Source organism: Cheilinus undulatus, linkage group 16 (genome assembly GCF_018320785.1).
Source record: "Cheilinus undulatus linkage group 16, ASM1832078v1, whole genome shotgun sequence".
Lineage (NCBI taxonomy): Eukaryota > Metazoa > Chordata > Actinopteri > Labriformes > Labridae > Cheilinus > Cheilinus undulatus.
In genome coordinates, this window is record NC_054880.1 from 22,082,254 (window position 1) to 22,105,950 (window position 23,697).

General features: G+C 36.9%; 1 protein-coding gene across 2 annotated transcripts; it reads left to right on the top strand.

The window, feature by feature from the left end:
• The first annotated feature begins 189 nt into the window (after positions 1-189).
• ptpn2b (protein tyrosine phosphatase non-receptor type 2b) lies at positions 190-22,381 on the top strand. 2 transcript variants are annotated; one of them, XR_005993070.1, is made up of 11 exons: positions 190-408; positions 1,701-1,791; positions 2,214-2,314; positions 6,599-6,697; positions 11,207-11,344; positions 11,903-12,112; positions 12,307-12,468; positions 16,217-16,425; positions 17,926-18,021; positions 18,691-18,859; positions 21,476-22,381. XR_005993070.1 is itself a non-coding variant. In XM_041808954.1 (10 exons), the coding sequence occupies exons 1-10, from the start codon at positions 352-354 to the stop codon at positions 21,495-21,497; spliced, it is 1,185 nt and encodes a 394-aa protein (XP_041664888.1). In that variant the 5' UTR covers positions 190-351; the 3' UTR covers positions 21,498-22,378. The 2 variants fall into 2 exon arrangements, 1 of the variants encoding a protein (XP_041664888.1); XM_041808954.1 differs by lacking the exon at positions 18,691-18,859 and having other exon boundaries at positions 21,476-22,378.
• Positions 22,382-23,697: the final 1,316 nt, after the last annotated feature.

Here is a 23,697-nt window from a genome sequence, read left to right on the forward strand (position 1 = left end):
TCATAAGAATAAAAACATTGATATATACATTCCTTAAATATTTCAGTCTCTTGAACCGGTAGCGGTTTGAGTGGTGTAGTTGGGTATTACATCTCGATGACTCCCTGAACATCTTTGCTGTCTGGTTTGAACGCAACTGAAGGACCTTCTTTTGGAGCATGCGCACTGGTACATGTTTCAGATGTCAACTGCAGTAGAGAGATAACGGACAAACAAGCGAGAGCTCGTTAGCGTAGGGAAGTAACATTTCTTGAGTTAAACAACTCTAACCTGAAAAAGTAATGAGGTAGATAGTAGGAGAACAAATACCACTTTCATTGGGGGAAAAAGACTGACATTGCCATAGGAAACATGGACCAGGAGTTTGAAGAGATAGATTCAGAGGGCCGGTGGCAAAAACTCTACCTTGTAAGTCTGTTAGCATAGTTAGCCATGAGCTAACATAAATAGTCAGAAACTTAAGCTCATATTTGAATTTTGTTTAAACTGTCTCCGTGTTATTACTTTAAGGCTCCCGTATATTTCCTAACTTAGACCGTTTTCAGTTTTGTTTTTCATGACACACGTCACACTTTTTTATGTAAATGTAAGCGAAACAAAAGCGTAGTGAAATGAGCATAGCTATGTGGTTAAAGCTCAGTGTGATTGGCTGACTGCTTTATTTACCTATTGCACTTGTTTAACTGTATATGACTTTATCACTCACGACAGGATCTGAGAGTAGAGCTGAATAATTTACAGGGCTTAAAGCGCGTAGAGTCTGTCATTAGGTTTTCCAGTTTTTCCACTTTTTCGATACTGTGTGTTTACAATCGAAACAGTATGTCATTTAATGATCTTAAGTGTTTAAACGTATCAAAACTTTAAACAAAATCTGTATCTATTTCACACCACAGGTATGAAGGAGAGAATTTATTCATCAAAAATTGGAGGTAAACTCCTGTACACTGTCAACATTGCACAGTAGTAGTGTTTCAGTAGCTATCAAATCATTGCCAACGTATTTGCACTATTTAGACAGTGTGCAGGAGTTTTCTTGTAATTTTGATTATTGAAAACAAGAAATGGCACAATATGAGTTACTAGGATTCCTGTAAATTTGCAAAGTTGTTGGTCTGATATTTACCTGAATCATAAGATGCTGTCACAATTAGAGGTGGAAATCTTTGGGCACCTTACGATTCGAATGATTCATAGGGCTATGATTTGGTTCTTAATCGATTATTGATGCAGTTTGGTGTTCTTGTTGTTTTCTTTTTTCTTACATTTCTGTTGTTCTCTGTGTCAAACATGATAAAAACACTAGATTTGTAGAAAAAAGACAAATTAAATCCTCTAATGGGAGATGTTTGTAAACTGGGAATTTACAACTGCACTGAAACAAAGGTAGCAGCATCCTTTCCTTGTAACAAATCTGAAATTACAAACACAAAAATGTCCTTTCTCACAGATGAACAACTGATAATCTAAACCTTGCTGTTATGTGCTGCATGTCAGAGTTCCTCCTTTTTGTTCCTGCTTTTTCCACAGTATCAAATTCGTAAATAATTATTTATTATTGACATTTAGAAATGGATTCAGAATCTTCCACCTCCTCATCACGATGTATCTAAGAATCGATTTTTTCTCTCACCTCTAGTCACAACCCTAGTTTATACTCTGTTATTTCACGTTTATTCCATGTTTTCTGTTGTCCTCAGGAAATCAGGAATCAGTCCCATGAATGTTCCTACAAAGTGGCAAAGTATCCAGAGAATCGCATCCGAAACAGATACAGAGACGTCAGTCCATGTAGGTTAATGTTTTTGTGAAGGGTCCAAACTTTTCAATGTGTCACAGAAAGCTCAAGTTAACCCTTAAAGCCTGTTGTATCATATTTGATACATACTTTTATGATACTGCTATCTAATTGATATGATCAATAAATTACTAAAAAAACATGTGAATACAATCTGATAAATGATAAAAATGCCCTCAAGCCAATTATCGGTTACCAAAAACACCTAATGTATCAAATGAGAAATAAAAAATAAATATGTTAAATTTTATGGAAATTTGGATTTTTTGAAATCAGTAAAATGTTAAATATCATTTCAGTCCAAAAAATGATAAGTTTCTGGCTATAATTTTTGTTTTCAGGTTTTAATGGGTTAAATATGTCCATTTACAAGTGATCCTGAAGTATTTTTCCTTTTTTTTCACCTTTTCTGCAGTCGATCACAGTCGGGTGAAGCTAAGGAACACAGAAAATGACTACATCAACGCAAGTCTGGTAGTGATGGAGGAAGCCCAGAGGAGTTACATACTAACACAGGCAAGTCCAAAGATTTTACACCCTATTCCAGTAAATTTACCATGCCGACTGTCTTATATCTCTTGGTATATAAGACTAATAATAGGTCTATAAAATGTGACATTTGCATAAGTGATACATTTAGTATCACAGAAAAATAAACACAGAAAATACTCACTTGTTTATTTATTGTATTTGTAAAGTACTAGTATAGATAGGATTGTAGCCAATATATTGGGCAGAACTTCCAAATTAATAACGGCTTAAGTTCCTTGTTTATGCATAAACAATAAACCATGTACTTTTGATATCATGTCATCATAAATCAGAATTATGTTCTCCAAAGAAGAGAAAACTTCAGAAATTTTTTTCGTTGTCCAAACAGGTTTGTAGAGTTGACCAGTTTTTACATGCCACTACATGCCCACTCGTGTTCATTTTGTCTCTAAGCATGATGGCTGGAAAGGAGAGCTGTTGTGGTTAACTTAAAATGTCAGCTGATAAGTAAATAATGCCCAGCATATGTTTTCATTGAACACAGTTGATAAATATCCACCAAATCTTTTAAACTGTTAAATAATTACAAGGTTGTAGAAGCATTTTTCTTTTTCAAAACATCTTTTTAGGGCCGTGGTTTGCAACAGATTGAGGATGAGGACCCACCACAACCTCTGCGATGTGAAACTGCATCCCAAATAAAAAAAAAATTAAATTAATGCACTGAAAAATGTTTAATTTTAGACCTTAGATGGAACAAAACATAATACTGAACAAAGAGAAAGGCCAAAACTTTGGAAAGACATTCATAGAAACAATTTCTTTCCCTCTGTTTTGCTGTCATAACTTAAATTTTGGTTGTATATTTTTAAGGTTTCAAATGAATTAAACCATTATTCAAGAATAACCAATTTTCTTGAAGATATTTCTATCCTAGATAACACAATAAATCAGTGAAGAGCTCACAAAAAAACAATAATTTAATACTTGTCTTACAAAACAGAGTAAACAAAATATATGGATACATGTCTGCCGGGGTCTCTTGTATATCTTGGATATTTTGCCATAATTTTTTCCCCAGTTCGCAACCCACTAATAACAGCCCTGTGACCCTCATTATTGTCTCAACCCATCAGTTGAGAATCACTGTTTTAGAGAATAGATCGTTATTGTCATTGTTACAAGTCAGTTTAGCAGCTCTTTGTCAGTTGCAGCTCAGATTAAGAAATTAAAATAAAAATATTGAAATCCCAAAGAAAAAAGACACAGAAACATTAAAAAAAAAATCCTAGTCGTGATAAAGTACTATAGATTTAAAAAAAAGAAAAATCATAAGGGTTCTGCAAAATAGCTGTCATAACAATAAACATAATAAAGTGCTGGAGGGAAAAGAGGACACATTACATTTTTTTGTTTTTAGCCTATTAAGGATTTTTGATCATCTTGATTGTTACCAAGAATTACAAGTATTTTCAATTTTGTTTATGCAAAAATTAATTAATACAGTTTCTTATTAATTAATAAGAATTTAATGCAAAAACATTATTTAAAACCTCTCCAGTATTTAAAATCAGTAACCAGTGTCCTCCTTTAATGAAGCTGCTTTTGTTTTTTAATAGGAATATGGTCTGTGTTCTTTTAAGGTGTTACCTTATATAAGCATATGGCCTTGTACTTTGAACGAAATTACATTTGTTATCTCACAAGCGCCAAAACAGTTTATAGAGAAAGAGAAGCAAAAGCTAGAAGCCTTGAAAGATAATAAAGAAATATTGTGTTGCTGTTTGTGTATAATCTTAAAGTGTAAGTAAACCCCCAGCTCAGAGCTAACTCCGCCCATTACAGACTTTTGAAAAATGCACAAAAATGGGCAGTTTTGTACCAAGAGGAGGGAGGGCAAAAGGACGGGATTTTCCAGATGAGGCAAGAATGACAGTGACTCCCCTTGCCAGAAAATGACAGAGTCCTGCAACACTGCTGCCTCAGAGCAGTCTTTTTAGGTGAAAGATTTTTCCCCTCCAGAGTCCCCTGAAGCAGACTGTAGTGTGGTGGCAGACTGTGGTGGTCTTGAGCACTGCCTGTTTGGGTCATTGGCTCCAGCACCGGTGTTACCAAAGCCAGAGCTCTCAGAGGCAGTGCAGGTGTGGGAGAGGATGGGAGTGGTCTCTGAATGGTAAAGTTGGTTAGAAGTGGTAACGTTCTTCCTTTTATATACAGGTTGTGATGTAGAAACTGGGTTTCTACGTCACATAAACCCTGCCTTTTCAGAAAAGATTTTTAAAAGTAGATGTCTGTTTGAGCTAATTAAAAGCCACAATATGCAGATTTTTATCAGTTTGGTGCAAATGTCAGAAATAACACCAGCATTGATGTGTTTTATTATAGTTCAGATACTTAAGTGTACAGCTGCTAAAACTGTTAAAGTGTTCACTACCTCTTTAAAATTACTTCATTGATGTCTTGACTCTTGTGGCAAAAAAACCCCTCCAGGGTAAATCTGTCACCTGATATGCCTTGTAATATGATTTTTATTCCTTTTTGATGGTTACCTTGTGCCTGAAAGAAGAAACGAATTGATCCCAGTCAGCTGCTCCTCACTGATGTTTCTTCATGGGAACAAAAATGCTTTTGAAACCTGTCATTATTTTTTGAGAAAGCTGCTTTCTCTTTCTATATATATATATATATATATATATATATATATATTTTTTTTTTTTTTTTTTTTTTTTTGAGACAGAAAAGCAGCATTCACAATGGCAGCATCATTGTTGCTCTTGTTTGTTCCAATAAATGAGTTTAACTTCTAAAATAAAAAACACAGCTATTATTATGTAATAACTAGGGAACCACGCAGACTTCTTTTTATTTCTTAAGCATGTAGAAACAAAGAGAGTTTTTTAAGAAACATTTGTGACCCTAAATAATTTACTCCAGCCATTACATCTGAAAGAGAATATTTCAGCCATTATTGAAGATTATTCAGTATTATCTGTAAAGTTAAGTTCAACAACTAAAGACACCAAACTATGGGGCTTTTTCAGCCAAAATAACTACAAATAATTTTATAGCTACTGGGATTTATGTTACTAATAAACACTTTTTCATGCAATTTCCTTTAAGCCTGGCCACCGAATTGGCAGACATGGCTATTGAACTCATTCATAAAAAAATGATCCTGCTGCTCACTATGCCAGAATACTACTCCTAGAATGCTGCTTAGCCTCAGAAAGTTTGCTGAATGCAGCATTTAAGGACATGAATATCATCTTTGTTACTATTACAATATTAAAGCTTGTTTAAGTAACATAACAAAGATGTAGACCACACAGGATTAGTTTGGGACTCTTAATGTGGCATAAAAATGCTTTTGTTTAATATTTTCAAGGCTTTTGGATTAGGCAGAGTAAATGCCATACTACTCATGAATTTACAGCAACACTGACGAGAAATGATCTCTCCAATAACTTGATCAGCTTTTAAGATATAGAAAACTGAAAAATAACAAAAGGAAGATACAAGTTGGAGATAAAATTTGCTCTTAACCATGTTTGCATATCCTCAAATTATAGAAACTTGTGCAATATTGCATAAAGGGTTGTCATGATTCTAGATTTTTAAAGGTGCTTAATTCAAATTAAAATCAAACAGTACTGAAATCTGTTTTGATACTACAGTAACAAAGTACAAGCCCTAGGCAATCAACATTAGGCAATTCATTGTTTAGTTAAAAGATGCAGAAAAACATCTGTACCTTGTCTAGATTGCATGGATTGTGTGCTCATGCTCGTTTGCAGAAAAGTTTGGTTTAAAAATGTTACTGAAAATCAGATTTTTTTTTAACCTGCAGTCCTTTTTTAACACTATCAGTCGCTTAAATAATAACCATTAATATGAAAAGTCTTAAAATGTTGTTTTCTTTTTGCAAACATAATTGCATTATATGTTTATTGCCATTATTTTTCACATCCCCCAGTTTATGAAAACCTAATTTACTTGACATTAGCCAGCGTTTCATTACTGAGCATCTTTCTATTTTCCACACCTTTGTGACATTTCACTTTTCTCAGTCATTGCAGTTTTCTCACCCTAACCACAAAGTCAATTTTATCAGTCCTGACCTTTAAGTAAACACTTTCTGTTGTGTTATCACATTAATTGCATCAGTCCTCAGACTCTCACACAGCTCATGCTTTAATTGAGTCAGATACTATTGTTTGTGCAGAACAGATAGCAACAATTCATTTGTGGATGACTTTCCACTCTCCTGCTGGACCCAAACTAAACAGTGCTTGGGTTTATTTTCATCAGGGCCCCCTCAGGAACACGTGCGGACACTTCTGGCTCATGATCTGGGAGCAGAAGACCAAGGCAGTCATCATGCTTAACCGAGTTATCGAGAAAGGATCAGTAAGTAAAAAAGACTTCTGTTTAGTGCAAAAACACCCACACACAGACTTCAGAAAGACTGTAACACACTCACACACTGTTAACGTACGCAGCCTGCTGACAGTGTGAAGTAACTTAAGCAGCTTGTTTGATTAATCCTGATTTCTGTTTAACGGTCTACTGTGAAGCTTCCCTCCTCTGTAAGAGGGATAACAGGAATTTAGTGTTTTGATAATGAGGCCACAGATTTATGGGAGGGGACTGGGATGGAGCCCGGCCTCTTTTATTTCCACTGATCCTGTAATGTTCCAATTAAACAAACAACACACTAAAACACACAATCTTGTCTGCCTCTCATGCACAGCATCTGTGATCTGTCTCTCTCTTTCAATAAAGCAGCTGGGGAGGATCTCGCGCAGCCATTAGATTCACTCTCACTGTTTTCTTGGAAACAGATGATAAAGGGCACCTGTGAATGGATATTATTGACCTGACATGGATCTTTTCTGTTGGCCAGCTATCCGGTTATGCACAGGGATTGTAACATGATAGACCTTTCCTTAACAGTTCTGACCATTGTCTATTTACTATGAAAGACACTGCATGATGACAAGTTGGCCATTGACATGAAGACAGTATTCATCATAGTATTTGCTCTTTCTTCCAAAAATGTAGAAATAGCATTTTATTCCTTTTTTATTCAAGAAATGCAGTTAATTTTTTTTATAAAACAAATATGACAGAAGCAAGTGTTAATATTAAACAAAACTAGGGAAAAAGAGGACAAAAGAGCCGCAGTAAAGTTAATAGATTAGAAAGCAGGTTTAATGTACAAAATTAAGAAAACAGATCATTTTTTAAAGGGGGGGTGGGAAATTGACTGTAGTCGCACAATAAAACACCCACATCTCAAATCAGACATTAATTTATGAAAGAACAGTCTCGTCTTGTCTTATCCTATCATGAGGGGCTGGTTTAAGGTAGACTGTACAAGTAAACTTTAGATGACATACTTTTTACTTTTGCTTGAGCAGATTCATAGACCACTAACAAAAGGAACTGTACTTTTACTTGAGTACAGTAGTTACCGTAAAAAATACCAAATAATCGCCGGGTCCCAATTAACCGCCGGGTGTGGCAGTACAGTTTGACAAATAAACGCCTGTTCCAAATAAATGCAGGGTGTAATTTATTTACAGCTCCCATTTGTGACTGAGATGAGATGAGAACCATATAGAATCAACTCCCAACTCCCCCTCCCTTCCTGTTCTTTTCCCTGTTTGAGTTCTGTAGCTCCGCCCCTCTCTTTACGTGCCTCCTCGCGGATGAGAATGTCTGCTGAATTGAATACTCACGGTGGCAAAGCACTCGAGGAGTGATTTTCCTCTGCTTTTCCACTGAAATCAACAGCCGAATCACAGGCAAGAAAACACTTCATCTCATCATGAACAAATTCTACACAGGACCGAACACCGCCGTAATTCTGCCACTGAATCAACTTCTCACTGAGCTGACATACGGAAGCTACAGTGGCCAATAGGAACGCTCCCTCTGATCTGAGCCCGATTGGCTGCGAGTACTAGCCTCCTTATTGGCTGGGGCACCCCTGTCCCTTGCTGGTTTTCCGGGCCATGCCACGGTGCAGCCAAAAAATAAAAAGTATGACATTAACTTTAAACTGTCTGTCGTCAACTTTGTGTTTGTTTAGTTCCTTACCAGTATTTAAAGTGTTTAGAGAGTGTTGAGTTGACAGAAGAAGACAAAAGTGTAACTATGGTACTGTAATCTTGTCTTAAAAATGTAAAAGTGATATTCATACTGGTGTAAATAAATAGTTTGATTAAATTTACTGTATTTCTCCAATTTTTGCTAAGCAAGAGACAAATAAATGCCCAGGCTATTATTTGGTATTTTACGGTATGTACTTTTTCCACCTGTGCTCTTACTGTCCATCAGTTGTGAGGGGTTGGGATAGAGGCCTGTGAAAGGAATGTGGTAGGGTAGGTAGCGTCAGCGATGTCATTAGATGGAGCTTGCATGTATGGGGTCTGGGTCTGGTGAAGGTGGCGATGCTGTGACAACTAAGGGCCATGTGGTGGGTTATGTAACTTATCAGTTGCGCCTAGGGACATAATTGAGATTAGGGGCCTCTTAACTGAGCACTTGTCCTTTCATACATGCACAAGCATTTTGTGTTTATTCTGAAATTATAAAAGGGAGAGAAAAAAAAAGTAGGGCTATGAAAACATAATTTTTTTTATGACATTTTAAAATCCTTATTTTGCATTCATAGCTGTTTTGTGTTATTTTGGATTTTTCTACTGTCTTAAACTAAGGGTAATTGGCTTTCTGTTTGAGCACAGACCTATTCTGTAGGTAAAATTAATATTTTTAACATGAACTTTTACATGAGAAATGTCCAGTTAACACTGAAGCCTGATTGCCACTGACAACTATTGATTCAAATGATCGGTTATTAGTCCTGTGAACTACTAATTATCGGTAATGTTCAGCCAATCCCCTATTTGTGTGTACAAAATATTTCCATTTGTTTATAAGAAAATCCCAAAAAAAGGTGACAGCAGGCAACAAGGTTATGATAAAATATTTTAGTTTCATAATTCAGCGATTAGATCAGAATTAGTGCTGTCAAACAATTAACATTTTTTAATCAGATTAATCACAGGGTTGCTGTGGATTAATTTGGATTAATCATGATTAAATATCGTTCATTTTTAATCTATATTGATTGCGTTTCATAAGCAAACAGACTCAAGAAAGAAGGGAATATATATATGCCAGGGCTATTCAATTACAAATTCAACTGGGCCAAATTTTTAAATCAAGAAATGTAGCTGGGCCAGACATGTTTGGCACCCAGAAAGCAGCTGGTAATGTCAAATTTTGAAACAATACAGATCAATTTGATGAAAAATATTCACTTTTATTCATAGTCTCCCTTTTAAATTTGGAAACATGACAAAGCACATCAAAAAGTGCATAAAAACACAACAACAGAGCTGTATTTAAACATAACATGAGGCAATAGAATTTTTTTTTTACCTGAATTGAAATAAAATAAATAGAATGAAAAAATAAAAGAAAGTTCTGTAAATAATAATTTTGGTCACATTTTACTCAGGCATATCTTAAAGTGCATAGAAATTTACACAGCTGTAGCTACAGTTGAAATGGACACGTTTAATACTCGCTACTTCTGCCAGCATCACTAGCCACGCCTCAAATGTGGTATTTTAAGCTGGAAGTGGTTCGGTGAAAAGAAAACTCCTTCCTGCAAAATGTGCATAACACTTTATGTCGGGCGACTGTTCCGTCTTTTTTTTGTTTTGTTTTGTTTTGTTTTGGTTTGGTTTGGTTTGTTTTTTTTGTACTCAAATTTCCAATGGAGAGGGCCAACATGCTGTTTAGCGTCTTATATATCAAGTTGATTGGTCACTACCAGCTCAACGGTCCATTTGTGCATGCGCGGTGGCATGCTTGACGGTAACCCTACTTGGACAAACTGCCTGAAACGTGTTGCCAGAGACATTTCAGGGATTTTGAGTCATTCTGTGCTGTAGATGGGTTAATTGCATTAAAATTTTTAATCAGATTAATCATGATGATGGATTAACCCGCATTAACGCGTCAATTTTGACAGCCCTAATCAGATTACATCCGTGTTTTGTTTTCAGCGAAACAGAGTGACTTTATTGTTTTGTATGCCATCTCTGCATCGGACATGGTGTGTTATGTGACAGTGACATGCTTTTACTGCTGTTGCTGTTAAAAAAATGATGTTTTGGTGAGTACCTATTAGGGGTGGGAATCACTAGTGGCCCCAGGATACGATATTATCACGATACTTGGGTCACGATTCGATATTATTGCAATTTTAAACATTTTACAATACATTGAGTATTGCAATACCATATATTGCGATCTACACCATTTTTTCAACTTTTTAGCAGTTTTAGCATTAGTCTTGCCCTCATGTTTGTCGTATTTCTGAAATATTTTATTTTCATGTAGCACTTCTTGCAAACCTCATGTGCCATGTCCATCTCATTTGTGCCTGCTTGCATTCCTAATGTCCTTCCCCCCAGTGCTGCCATGTTTGTTGTACTAACTTTCTTCTGCTCTGTGAATGTCACCTCTGCCGACCTCACTGAACAAACAGTTGTCTTAAACAATTTATTTTATTTTTCCATTATCATAGACTTCAGTACATATTAGCAATTAATTTGAAAAAAATTGATACTTGGTGGACAAGATGATACAATATATCACCAGACAAAATATCACGATACTATGTTGTATCAATTTTTTCTTCCACTCCTAGTACCTATTAAAGGGGGGTGTCAAAAAAGCTTTTTTTAACATCCATCATTTCTTCCAATTCCAACCAGCAAACTGTCCTCCTGTTAGATGTCAGCATCCTTTAGCCTAAGACCAACCAGGCCTTCATACTAACCTGTGCTTTTCCTCATGCATGTTCCAACTAGTAATGTTCTCTTTCTTCTGTGCTAGGAAAAGTGTGCCCAGTACTGGCCCACGGCTGAGGAGAGGGAGATGACTTTCAGAGACACAAGGTTTTTGGTCACGCTGTTGTCAGAAGACACAAAGTCCTACTATACCACCAGAGTGTTGGAGCTGCAGAATCTAAGTGTAAGCCACAGTTTTCCTAAGCACGAGGGGGAATCCCTGTAAGAATTGGCTAAGGAGAACTAAAATGGTTCAGGCTTGTCACACTAAGAGGGATCACATGCATCTCTGTTGTCTGAGGTTTCTGAAACATCCTTGTTCATCACTGAGGATCATTGTTGTTAAAGTTTCCGTAATGTGACAATTTTTAACTATGAATTTTTAGCTACAACTTGCTTTCTTAAAATTTGATTTTTCTACACTTTAATGTTTTAAATTTCTGCGATCTGTCTGTCTTATCCCACTAAAAAAAAACCCACACTTTTCTTCATAAAAAAACAAAAATAAACCTAGTGCCAAGGAAAATAAGCAGAGAATAAAGACCACACGTGTCTTGTGTTGTTTTGTTGGTGTGTCAAGTTTTTAATCGCCTGCTCTGTTGAATTGAAACTGAAACTACTGGGATTGTTTTCACATATGGGCTATCTAACACTTGTGAAACAACTTGATGTTATCACACTCAAAACTGGTGAAACTTTGTTCAAACCTGCCAGTGGGGCCTCTGTTTTTCTACCTTCGCAGACGGGAGAGAAAAGAGAAATCTACCACTTTCACTATACCACATGGCCTGATTTTGGAGTCCCACAGTCCCCAGCATCTTTTCTAAACTTCCTCTTTAAAGTGCGGGAATCTGGAGCATTGGGGGTGGATCATGGTCCGGCTGTGGTGCATTGCAGCGCTGGAATCGGACGTTCAGGAACGTTTTCTTTGGTTGACACGTGTGTCGTTCTGGTAGGTTCTGCTTCCTTTTTTGTCGTTTTTTTGCATGAAAAGATATAAGCCAGAGACAGGGGATGTGTAACAGTTTAAGAATGTGTCCTGCTTAAATTTCCCTTTAAGACACAATTAGCCAGTGAGTCATGATTTAGAGAAGAGAGGTTTCATTCTGCTTTGCTGGGCCAATTTATATGACTGTTCCCCTTCAGATGGACAAGAGGAAAGACCCCTCGTTAGTAGACATCAAAAGTATCCTATTGGACATGAGGAAGTACCGTATGGGCTTGATCCAGACTCCGGACCAGCTGCGCTTCTCCTACATGGCTGTCCTTGAAGTTGCAAAGTACATTAGAGGAGATTCATCTGTACAGGTAGCTGCACCACCTCACCACAACATTTTCTTTTCTTCACTCAGACATTTGGGCTCATCAATTTCCTTATATAGTCCAGCAGTTTCTATGCAGTGAAGCGGCCATTTGTGATAGACAATGAATGGGGTGAATTTCCTATAAGGGCTCTGCGTGACGAGCAGCATTTTATACTGGTTTTGTAAGTTGCCCTGGTATTTAAGCTAAAGTCAGCAATTTAAAAGAAAAAATAGGTATCAAAAGTGTATAAAAATTAAACAGATACAGATAATTGACCAAAGATCAATTATTAGCTCATTCAGGTCAGGGGGCCATCAATTAATATTCTTGGAGGTCTGGGTTGAAGGCCCAGCATATAATTTCATCAAACCTGTACCATAATTCAGTCAAGCTCATGAAAACATTGAAAACAACGATATTTTATGGACTGAAGGTAATAATAAAATCATAATAATGTAGCGATACTAAATAATACCTAAATAAAGTATTTTTGTTGCAAGTAAAAGACGCTTTTTTAGGTTATTTAAACACAAAATAGGCTACCTATAGACAGCTCTTAAGAAGGGCCTTGTGCACATAAACAGGGTTAGAAAATAAAATAAAATATGGTGTTGCCTTCCCTCTCTCTTGTTTTCTAGGTTTTAATTTTTAAAGCCAATTTAAAGTAGAATAATCGTAAAGCATAAAACAGCCTTAATATGTACTTTTTTATGTCTTTTGCCCTATGGATCATTCTGTTAAAGTTTAATCCTGACAATCCTAGAGTCATCAAGGGGTTTATATGTCAAACTAAAGCCAAAACAACTGTAAGGGGGGATTGTTAATCAGAGAATAATTGTGTCATTGATCATACCAGGCTCCAAGTTCGTTTATTTTCCACTTCCTCAGATCAGATGTCAGTGTGGTTGTTCAAAAATGTGTGCTTTGACTCGTAGTAATGTTTGACATTGCTGTATTTAATCGTCATGAGTGCATTAAAATGTAAGAGACATGTTAGTTTTAATCTGCCTGTGTGAAGAGTGAACATATAACCGGATGAAGAAGTCTCTTTGGTGTTGCCATCTTTTATAATTTAAGAAAAAAACAGCATCCTTGCTCTTCCCTAGCTCATTTTCTCCACTGTGTTTCGTAAACTTTCCCAGCCTCACTGCATCTCTGCAACTGCAGGCTGCTCACTCACCCACCATCTTCACCAGCAATGCCTCGTCTGAGTGAAACGTCTGATTGGCTGAGTAGAACCACATATAGCTACCGCTAAAAGGAGAGAAGCTGTTTAGGTAAAAACAGATCACCGTAAATGTAAAAAAGCTGCACAGGTTGAGAGAGGAGTGGTCAGCAGAATGATATAACAGGAAAACACGGATCCAGATTGGATGGCACTTGGGTATGGATCTGGACCATGGTTTGCTATTTACAGGTTTTACAGCAGTTACAATTCTCTGGAATATGGCAAGTTTCTAACCAGAATCACATATCAAAAACAGTTTTATCTAACTTCATTTCATTGCTACGCTTCAAACTAAGGCTGCCCAATGAGTATTCACAGTAAACAAATCATCTGAAAAATCTGAATTTATTTCATTTTATTTAAATAAGAAACAAAATATTTTATGGAAACAAAAAATGCTTTCTCACTCAGCGTATGCACATTTTATCTGTTCAATGGCGGCCTGAGTATAACAGCTGAGGTCTCATGTCATATCGATGCAGTCCAATGAAGCTCATCTTCGCTATCAGCTACCCTCAGATTAATCAGTGTTCATTAAATGGTGAAAAAAGATGCTTTTTGATTCAGGAGAAACACATGACATGCATCTGTACCTAAAGTTAATACTGATTCATTATTAATGGTGTATGTACTGCAGTTCATTTCCTTATCATAGGATTGAAAATTATAATTGCATGTCACATTTCTTTCTTTGAAAAACAATGTAGGCCTGAGTTAAAAGTAGGCCTATTGGTATGAAATATTTAAATTGTTAAAGAAATGTTGGTCCCATGTTTAATCCCACAGGTTTTCCAAATATCAATTAGCCATAACATGTATGGGATTTTAATTAAGATAGACTTCAAATTTTGTAATTTGTCTATTGTTTTACTGCAGTAAAAATACATTTTAATTAGTGCCCTTTGAAACACACTTTTAATTAAGTTAGATTTTTAAAAACTCAATTTAAAACATAAACATAAATGATTATTTACAAGATGGCATCATGTGCTGTTCTCATGGCACTTATTACCTGAGGTTTGTATTAGTGGACCAGTTATTTGCATGAGCTTCTCTACATAATTTACAAGCAGGAGAAAGATGAGACAAGGCTACTCAAGATTCCCCCGAACTCAGAACTAGACCTCTTAAAGTGGCTGCGTGTTAATCTCAAGGACAAGCCAGTAACTTGCCAAGGATTTGAGTCATTAAATAGAAATGTTTGAATATATTTGATTGTTGCTCAATCAAGATTGTTGTTTGACTGTTGATGTTTGATACAATAAAATGTAGGTGTGTATTAGTGGGGATGTTAATATGTATTAGCCTGCCCTTTAAAAATATGATTCACATGTGTAGATTGATCTGTAAGGCTGTGTAATTGTGGGCCAAGGATAAACAAATACACATTTACATTGCCTCTTTATCATTTTTCTGTGGTTGATTTCTTGAAGCTGCTTTCAAATTGAAAGCAGATTGAAAGATGACAGATCATCATCAGAATTACAGAGGTAATTCTGAATTTTAAATATTAGTCAGCTGCACCAAGCCCATGCCCCATCTCTCCAGGTGTTCTCCCAGCTGACTCCTTCCTGACACATTAGGCTGCCTGCGAGGTCTGGTCCACCCAGCGGGTCCTGGGTACCCAGTATGCAGGGAGATGGATCAGGCCCGGGAAAGCATGCCAGGTGTCTGTAAAAGCACAGCTGCCACTCCCATATCCAGCAGCCGACCTTTCCCATCCTACCGTCCTCTAAACACATTAGCGTTAGACACACAGTCATGTCAACGATACCTTAAAATGTGCCGAAGAGAGTCACAAAGGAGACTAGCATTCAGTTAACGCCCAGGCCTTCAAGAGAATAGTAAGATGGGGAGGACTAAGGACTGAAAGACTCAGACTTTTAACCACATGCTTAGATACCGTGAGTGCAACACTACCTTGACCAGCAAGCCCATCGCCCCATATGCAAGGCCAAGGCCTCCACATCTCTCTGCATCCCTCCCAGCCTCAGTCTCTTGTCCATTTCGGTATTGCCATCAAGTCTGGTCCTGCAACTTGCCTTAACAGTTTTAATGTTTTCCTTTTGGATGCGTTTCCTTTATATGTACTTTATGTTTGTATGGTTAATGTAATGGTTGGTTTTTATGTAAATTTTATCTGAACCACACTTGAAAACTTCCTCCTGTTGTGGCTGAAAGTGAAATTCTTTCATACTGTCTTTTATCAGCCTCTTCCTGTTGCTGGGTTTGCTCTAAAAGGAAAGGGATTTTTCTGAGCTTTATTACATTGCTCAAGAACTTAAAACAAGCCATTATCATACTGCAGGGTATGAAGAAATCTTTATGATCATAGCTCTTGTTGTAAGTCTCATTTTCTCACTTAATAAACCTTTCAGAAGTTAATCTCTCCAGTATGCGTTTTAAAGAATTAAGGTCATTTGCAAATAAAATAGGGAATACATTTGTTAATGGATTTCATTACCATAAGAACAAAAAGTAAACTATCTTCTACCTTTCTCTTTGTTTGTTGTATCCGTTCAGAATTGTTGGAGGGAGTTATCCAGAGAAGATCAAGAGCCCACACTGGAGTCTCCACCCTCAGGTCAACCCCAGGCCAGGTGTCAGAATGAGCGATGTAACGGCAGCCAGCAGGGGGGTCAGCTGGAGGAGGGGGGAGACTACAGACAGGATGGCAAAGTACCACAACAGCCTCCCTGTAAAGAACAGGAGCTTGACGGCAGCACGGCACAGTGAGTAAAGTGAAAAAAAAAACATGCATGATGATCATGATCACAGTTTTAAATAATTTAGTGAAGAAAGGATGTTTTTTTCAGGTTGTGTTCACTTTAGGATGTACTTTTATTGTTACATTGAAACATCCAAACAGGGTGATTATTACGATAAGATTGATGTATTATCACCTTTGATCTAGGACAGGGGTCATCAACTACATTTGTACAGGGGCCAGACTTTCAAATAAACAAATTAATTAGATTAATATTTCTATGTAAATAGGTGTATATATATCTTTATTTTCATCTAATTTTTTTTTTGTCTTTTTCAGCCAGATTAGCCGCTGTCATCTTTCACCAGCCACAAGGGGGTGATTAAGATATATTCGCTACATATTTCTGGGGCTGTCATGTTGCACATCCCTGAGTTTAAACTTATCAGCTGTGTCATAATTGTTGACAAACACATGCAGGAAACGGGTTTTTTGTTTTGATTCTTGGAGAAGTTGCACTCTCAAAGAGCCTGAGGTGAAAAGTTGATGCAAAAAATTGCACTTTTAATTAAGAATGGACTGATAAGTTTGTTTATCATGCAAGCTGACAGAAATGCAATGCCTCTTTCTGACAAGTTTTTAGGTGGTAGTTATTTAGACCGGAAGACCTAGAAATGTTAAACAATAGCCTGTAATGTTTTTCCTCCTGAATTTAATAATCTTCTAAGGGCCAGATAGGAAGCTGTGAAGAGCTTCACTCTAAGAGCATCACTCTTAAGTTAGCTGTATTAATCCATCTTTCATCTACACCGCTTATCCCGGTCAGGGTCGTGGAGAGCTGGAGCCAGTCCCAGCTGTTATTGGTGGAGAGATGGGGTACGCTAGACTGGTTGCAGTCAGTCAGAGGGCCGACACAGAGACGATCAATAGCAGTATTTATTATAAAAGAAAGTGTATTAAGCATAGGATGATTATATTATTAAAATTATTACATATCTGAAAGTCTTCCCACTCATCCTTCCGGCAACCCCTCATCCACCCAATCTTTCAGACTACCCCCCTAATCCTCTTAAATCCAGATCTTCACAAGACTGGTCCAATGATTTGTTTGTTCAACAAAGGATTAAATGAATGCACCCAACATATGGCAGTGTTCCATGACAGTGAAGAATTTATCTGAAATGTAAGAAATTAAAACAGAGGAATTCATGGAAATGAAATGGACTACCAGAAGTAATGTGTGACAACAAATCTTGACTGTTTTTTAGAAATAGGGTTGGCAAAAGAAAAAAAGGTTAAGTTATAATGCAACATTTTGCAAGTATTTTCGAGATGCATCAGAAGGGATACTGTTTGCAGACAGATAAACTGTATAAAATGTAAGAAATTGAATTACTCAGTGTTATTAGTTAAGTCATTTTCAAATGTGGTCATGTTTTGGTAGTGTGCAACTTTTATTCCCCTACTGTTTACACCATTTTCACTCAGACCAACAACATTTCTCCTTTTACTCCTGTCTTTGCAGCAAACGACGCAGAGAAGACAGCATCTCCAAATCAGCCTCAGCCAAAACACCCCAAAGCAAGCCCAGGACGAATGACACAGAGAAGAAGAGAAAAAGGTGATCACCTCCTTTGGTTGAATCTTATCTTCACACAATAACACTTACATTTTACACAACAACACTTACGTTTTTAGTGCTTTTGTTAGTTTATTATGCCTCGAACCAGAGTGACTCTAATTGTATTTTATCCAAACAGGTTTACTTTAAACTGTCATTGCTTAATGGGATCTCATTCTCCAAACTTCTAGTTTCCAGTTTCCTTTGTGAAAAGAAAACGAAAGTTAACATATCATATTTTAAATCTGGAGATATAAATGAGATTTTAAAGAAGAAAAGATGTGAGTCATGTTTTAAGCCTCAGTTCTTTTAACCAGAACGAGAGGGCTTCCTTCTGTATGACTCAACCTCCTGAAAATAGAAGTTACACTTCAGTACAGCTGAGGCTTCAGTTTCTTTCTTTTCTTTTCAAATTCTCATCCATTTAGTCTGTAGCCACCAGTGAGGCTATGTGACATCTCCTGCATGTAAGGGTAAAATCAGCGAGACCTGATGCAGCACTTATTTCTGATGAGTGTGCGCCTCTGAAAAACAGCTGTCAAAGTCATTTCTGAGAAGAGTGCCTTTGTTGTGTCACATGTCAGCGTTGTTCCAGTAAGCTGGAAGTAGCAGCATGGTAACGCTTTTCTGACGAGGTCTCACTCTGCTGTTGTGGTTCTTCTCGGACAGCCTGGGCTGCATTTGCTGCACATGACAAGAGCTGACCTGTCCAAAGGGGGCAGTGTGTCTTTACCCCCCTCTGTGACAGCAACAACAACCACGAAGAGCACATTTAGAGGACGAAGTTTACCCACAGCTTTACAAAAGAGAAAAAAAACGGCTACTCTTGTACCAAGAGGTGTGTGTGCGTGCTTGGTGTCTGCTGTGTTTTAGTTTCAGTTGAGGTTTTGTTCTTGTTTTTGTGACTTTCCTCGCTCGTGTGGTTTTGGAGTTTGGTTAATTTTGGCTGCATTCTAGCATGGTGTTTGTGTGTGCGTGTGTTCATTTGTGGTTTATGGTTGTTTAAGCTCTGCAATGTCACCTTGGGTCAGGATATAATATGGTGTCAAATGTTTTTAAAGATTTTGTGCTCAACAACCACTTACTTTGTAACTTCTCTAAACCACATCTGTTATTTAAAAAGCAAGTTTTAAATTTGCAAGGCCAGAGGAAAAAATGAATGAAAATGTAAAATGAAACCTTGGGGCGTACTTTATCTTTAAAATACGTCACTTGCCTGAATATAGGACAGAGATTTCCTTGAAACACACCTGGACAAAGTGGGATCAGGATCTAGGCTTAAAAAGCAAAATGAGTCAGACAAACTTGCAGACAACATGCCCTATTGACACGTGCTGTGATAATCAGACAGAGAAGCATCTTACTGTAAATGCATGGGTTATGGTGCAACAGAACTTTGAGTGAAATATTGTACAACAGGTGGAGGGGGGTCCTCTTTTATTCATGCCAGTATGATTCTAAGGAGTGTTTAGATGGTAATGAAACGGACTTGAATTACTACTGAGGCCAGTCAATGACCAACTAAAGCAGGAGATACCATCCGCAAAACAACTACTAGGGGATAAGCAGCACCCTTTGAGAAGCAGTCTTTTTTTACAATTAATATTGACAGAACAGACTGAATAAAATCTGCAAAGATTTTAGTTGCCGCTTTATCTGAACAGGGCATCAATTACAACATAAGCTGAAAACATTCTTCATAGGAGCTGTAAGGATGGTAAATACATAAATTCTTGTCCTGATTTAAGGTAATTCGACATCTCAATCAGATTAAATCTAGACTTTGACTAGGTCGCTCCAAAACCTTAATTTTGTTTTTTTAAGCCATTCAGAGGAGGACTTGTTGGTGTGTTTCGGATTATTGTCCTGCTTCATAACCTAAGTGCGCTTGAGCTTGAGCTCACAAACTGTTGGCCAGACATTCTCCCTTTGGATTTTCTGGTAGAGACCTGGTCCAGGTCCTTCCATCGCACTGCCACCGCCATGTTTGACTGATGGTATGATCTTTTTATGAAATGCTGCGTTAGATTTACTTCTGATGTAACAGGATGCTAACCCTCCAAAAAGTTCAACTTTTGTCTTGTCACTCCACAGAATATTTTCACAAAGGTCTTGGGATTTATCAAGATGTTCTGGGCAAATATGAGACGATCCTTTGAGTTCTTTTTGGTCAGAAGTGGTTTTGGCCTTGGAACTGTCCCAGTGACATTTTTGACAAGTCTCTTTCTAACTGTTGAATCATGAACAATGACACTGACTGTGTCACGTGAGGATGAGTCGTCGATGTGCTTGTTAATTTTAGTAGGCAGTCCACTGTTCCAAGTTTTCTCCATTTGTTGGTAATGGCTCTCGCTGTGACTCCCTGGTATCCCAAAGCCCAAGAAATGGCTTTTTAACCCTTTCCAGACTGTCATTGACTTTGCTTCTCAACTTTTCTTGAATTTCTTCAGATTGCAGCATGATGTGTTGTTTTTGAAGTTCTTGTAGTTCTGCTTCACTTGGTGAGACAGGTTCTCTTTAAGCTGTTTCTTAATTCAGCAGGTCTGGTAGTAATCAGGCTTGAGTGAGGCCAGTGAAATTAAACTCAGCTTTTCAAAAACTGTGGTAAATTACAGTTAATTTATGATTTAACAAAGGGGCAATCATTTTCTCATATAGAGCCAGGTATGTTTGGATTTTTTTTTAAATGAAATCATCATTCAAAAACAGCATTTTGTATTTACTTGGGTTATCTTTGTCTAATCTTTGTCTAATAAATGTTTTGGACTGAATTTGCTCACTTTAAAAACATTTTTTTAATTTAGATGATGCATGACACAGTATACAGTGCTGTGAAAAAGTATTTGCGCCCCTCCTGATTTTTATTTTGCTTTTTTTGCATTTTTGTAACACCAAAATGTTTCATATCATCAAATAAATTCTAATATTCTAAAAACGGAGATCTTACAATTAGATCATATGACAAGGAACATTGGAATACTTGGGCAATAATGAAAATAAAAATAATTAAAAATGCAAAGGTGGGGTTTGTATATTTTGAGCAGTTTTTGAAGTTTAGAGTTATTTGAATAAAACAACTAACTAATGATCCCTACCCAATCATAATGTTTCATCAGAAGCGCTCATCACATTTGAAAACCTTGCAGTGGGATCTGCTTTTTAGCTGACAGATCATCAAACCCAAGCAATAACAGAGTCAAAGTTCTTTTAGCTTACAGCTTAAAACATCTAAAATTATGTGACATAATTATTAACATTGATCATTAATCCATTTACAGTGAACCAAGAATGTGTGTCATTTAACAGCTTCTGCCAAAAATTTTCTGTCTGTGGCCTTGATTTGTCTGATAATACGAGCCATTTCAAAATACTAACTTGAATCTGTAGTATGAATTTCTTCACTTGAACTGCAATAGAATTTTCCCCCAATCTTTAACTTTCTTTCTCCTAACAGGGCAAAAACCAGTGACTGCTAACCACCCCCACCTGTGGCCAGCCACGCACCGACAGCTCTGGCAGCAGAGCAAACTTCGGCAGGGAACTCCAGCTCTCTCCCAACCTCTGTGCCCTTCTTCCTCTTGCTCCACCTCAGCAATCAGATGTTCTCTCTTAAAGGCTTTTTTAAAATCCAAGCTTAGAGGCATTTTTCAGCCAACCCACACCTCGCTTGTTTTCCTCTTAAGAGAAGCAAGTCACTCTCAAATCTGCCTTAGTCCTCTTCACAGCTTTTCACAAATCTCCTCATCCTCTCTAAACTGTTTACAGCGGACAGCTCGGGATTCTTTGAAGAGAGCACATTTTACCGGATAAACACACCAGCGCTTCATCCCTCAACCACAACCTGTGCTGCTTCTGAAGTCACAGATTCTGTTGTTTTTTTTTTCTTTTTTTATTATTCACAGCTTTGTCATTCTGTTATGCTTCTTGCATATATGAAGTAAGAGTGATAATAGGGGCTATGCATTGCCAATTTATAAAGCTGTTCATATATGTATTTTGAGATAACTTTTTCAGAGGCACAAAAAAATGTTCTATTTTTTATAAGAGATTACTTGAAGTTTTTCACAAAGACAGAGGAGGGTGGTTCATGAAAAGCACTGCCTCCTCCCACATGAGAAATTCAGTGGCATGTAATGTTTCCATGATGTATATAATATTCTTTCTAAAAAGATGTGTGTACAAAGACATATTTTTGCTTGTGAAAGAAAAAGATGGACAATGTAAGATATTTGAACACAGTAGAAAAATTGACTTGTTATCCTTTTGAAATTAATTTGTCTTAAGTTTCTTCCTCTCAGAGTGTAATCTACAAATAAAACTGGTATCATCTAGTTTACATTAAAACCTTTCCTGGTGCCAGCTTCTCTTTTACTTCAATGCAAACCTGTTTGGTAATTTGTAGGAAGACACACCTTAATTTGTTTCGGGCATTAGTGGTTCAGAAAAGTCTGGCAAATGTCAAATGATAACATCAATGATGACGTTCTAAAGCAGTATTATATTGAGAAATATCAGCTGGTTAGTTAGCTTAGTTTTTTGTTGAAACAAACCAGCATAGCGCCAGTAAAAGATTTTTTAAAAACAATTCGACCGTATTATTTAATGTTTGGATAATAGGATCATTTTTGGTGGGGGTGAGCTATGGCATAACAACAGCAAAAGAGCCCTCTGGCAAAGGTAAGTTGAGTCAATGATGAAAGTGGAGTTTATTAAAAACTTATGTAAATTAAATAATTAAGTGATAAATTATTAATTGTTTTGATTAGTTTGAAGAAAACTTACAATCTGATGAAAATAGGGCGGCTCAAACATTTTTATTATCATTTAAGCAATGAGGCTTTAAGGGTGAAAGAAACAAATGTGATGATGAAAATGTTTGTAAATGATCAAATGACAACAATGAACATGAATTAAACTATTAATTTACAACATAATTTTTGTGACTTCCGCCTCGAAAATATACTTCCAGTCAACTCTGGACTTAGATGTGAAATGTCACAGCAGCAATGGAGAATTTTTAGACTTTTTGGTACTGTTTAATTAATAAATTACCTTCTGAGAATTTTTGAGGTGAGAAATTAATGTTAGTGATTGTTAAAGTTCCTGTAAAGACATAAAATCTTGATTCCAGGTCTGGTGTGTCACTCAAGAACAAATTTCAGTCATGAAAAACATCTCAAAGTTTATAAAATTAAGCTTCAAACTCATAAAAAATTAGGTTTCGGTGGGCATGTCAGTTGGATGAGCGGAAGCCACGCCCACTCACAAGAAATCCAGTCCATTCAGATTAGAGAGACATGTTAGAGAATAAATTTACTGTTTTCTGGTACAAACCTCTTTGATATGATACTTTAAATGACCTGTAGGCCACTGTTGCAGATAGATTTGAGAAAACTTACCTCACAATGAATAAGAACACAGCATGTAGCTAGCTGTTAACTTTAAATGAAGGCAGTGACATCAGCTAACAGCAGACTGTACTGAGATTAATTGCTCTGTGATTTTATGTCACTGTAGTGTTAGGGTGGCAGGGTAATTCCCCATCAAGACTGGTGATGTCATGGGCTCAGATTTTTGCCCTACTCAAATAAAACAAGACAGGAAAGAGGGGAACCACTTTCTAACGGTCTAAGTAAAAAATTTAGTCACACAACCTTATTCCAACATATCTAGTGT

What these genes read in the sequence shown, in the direction of transcription:
- ptpn2b (XM_041808954.1), top strand. Translation starts at nt 352, where the DNA reads ATGGACCAGGAGTTTGAAGAGATAGATTCAGAGGGCCGGTGGCAAAAA. An exon ending in GGTGGCAAAAACTCTACCTT is followed by an intron (nt 409 to 1,700) that starts GTAAGTCTGTTA and finishes TGTTGTCCTCAG; the next exon opens with GAAATCAGGAATCAGTCCCA. An exon ending in GAGGAGATTCATCTGTACAG is followed by an intron (nt 12,469 to 16,216) that starts GTAGCTGCACCA and finishes GTATCCGTTCAG; the next exon opens with AATTGTTGGAGGGAGTTATC.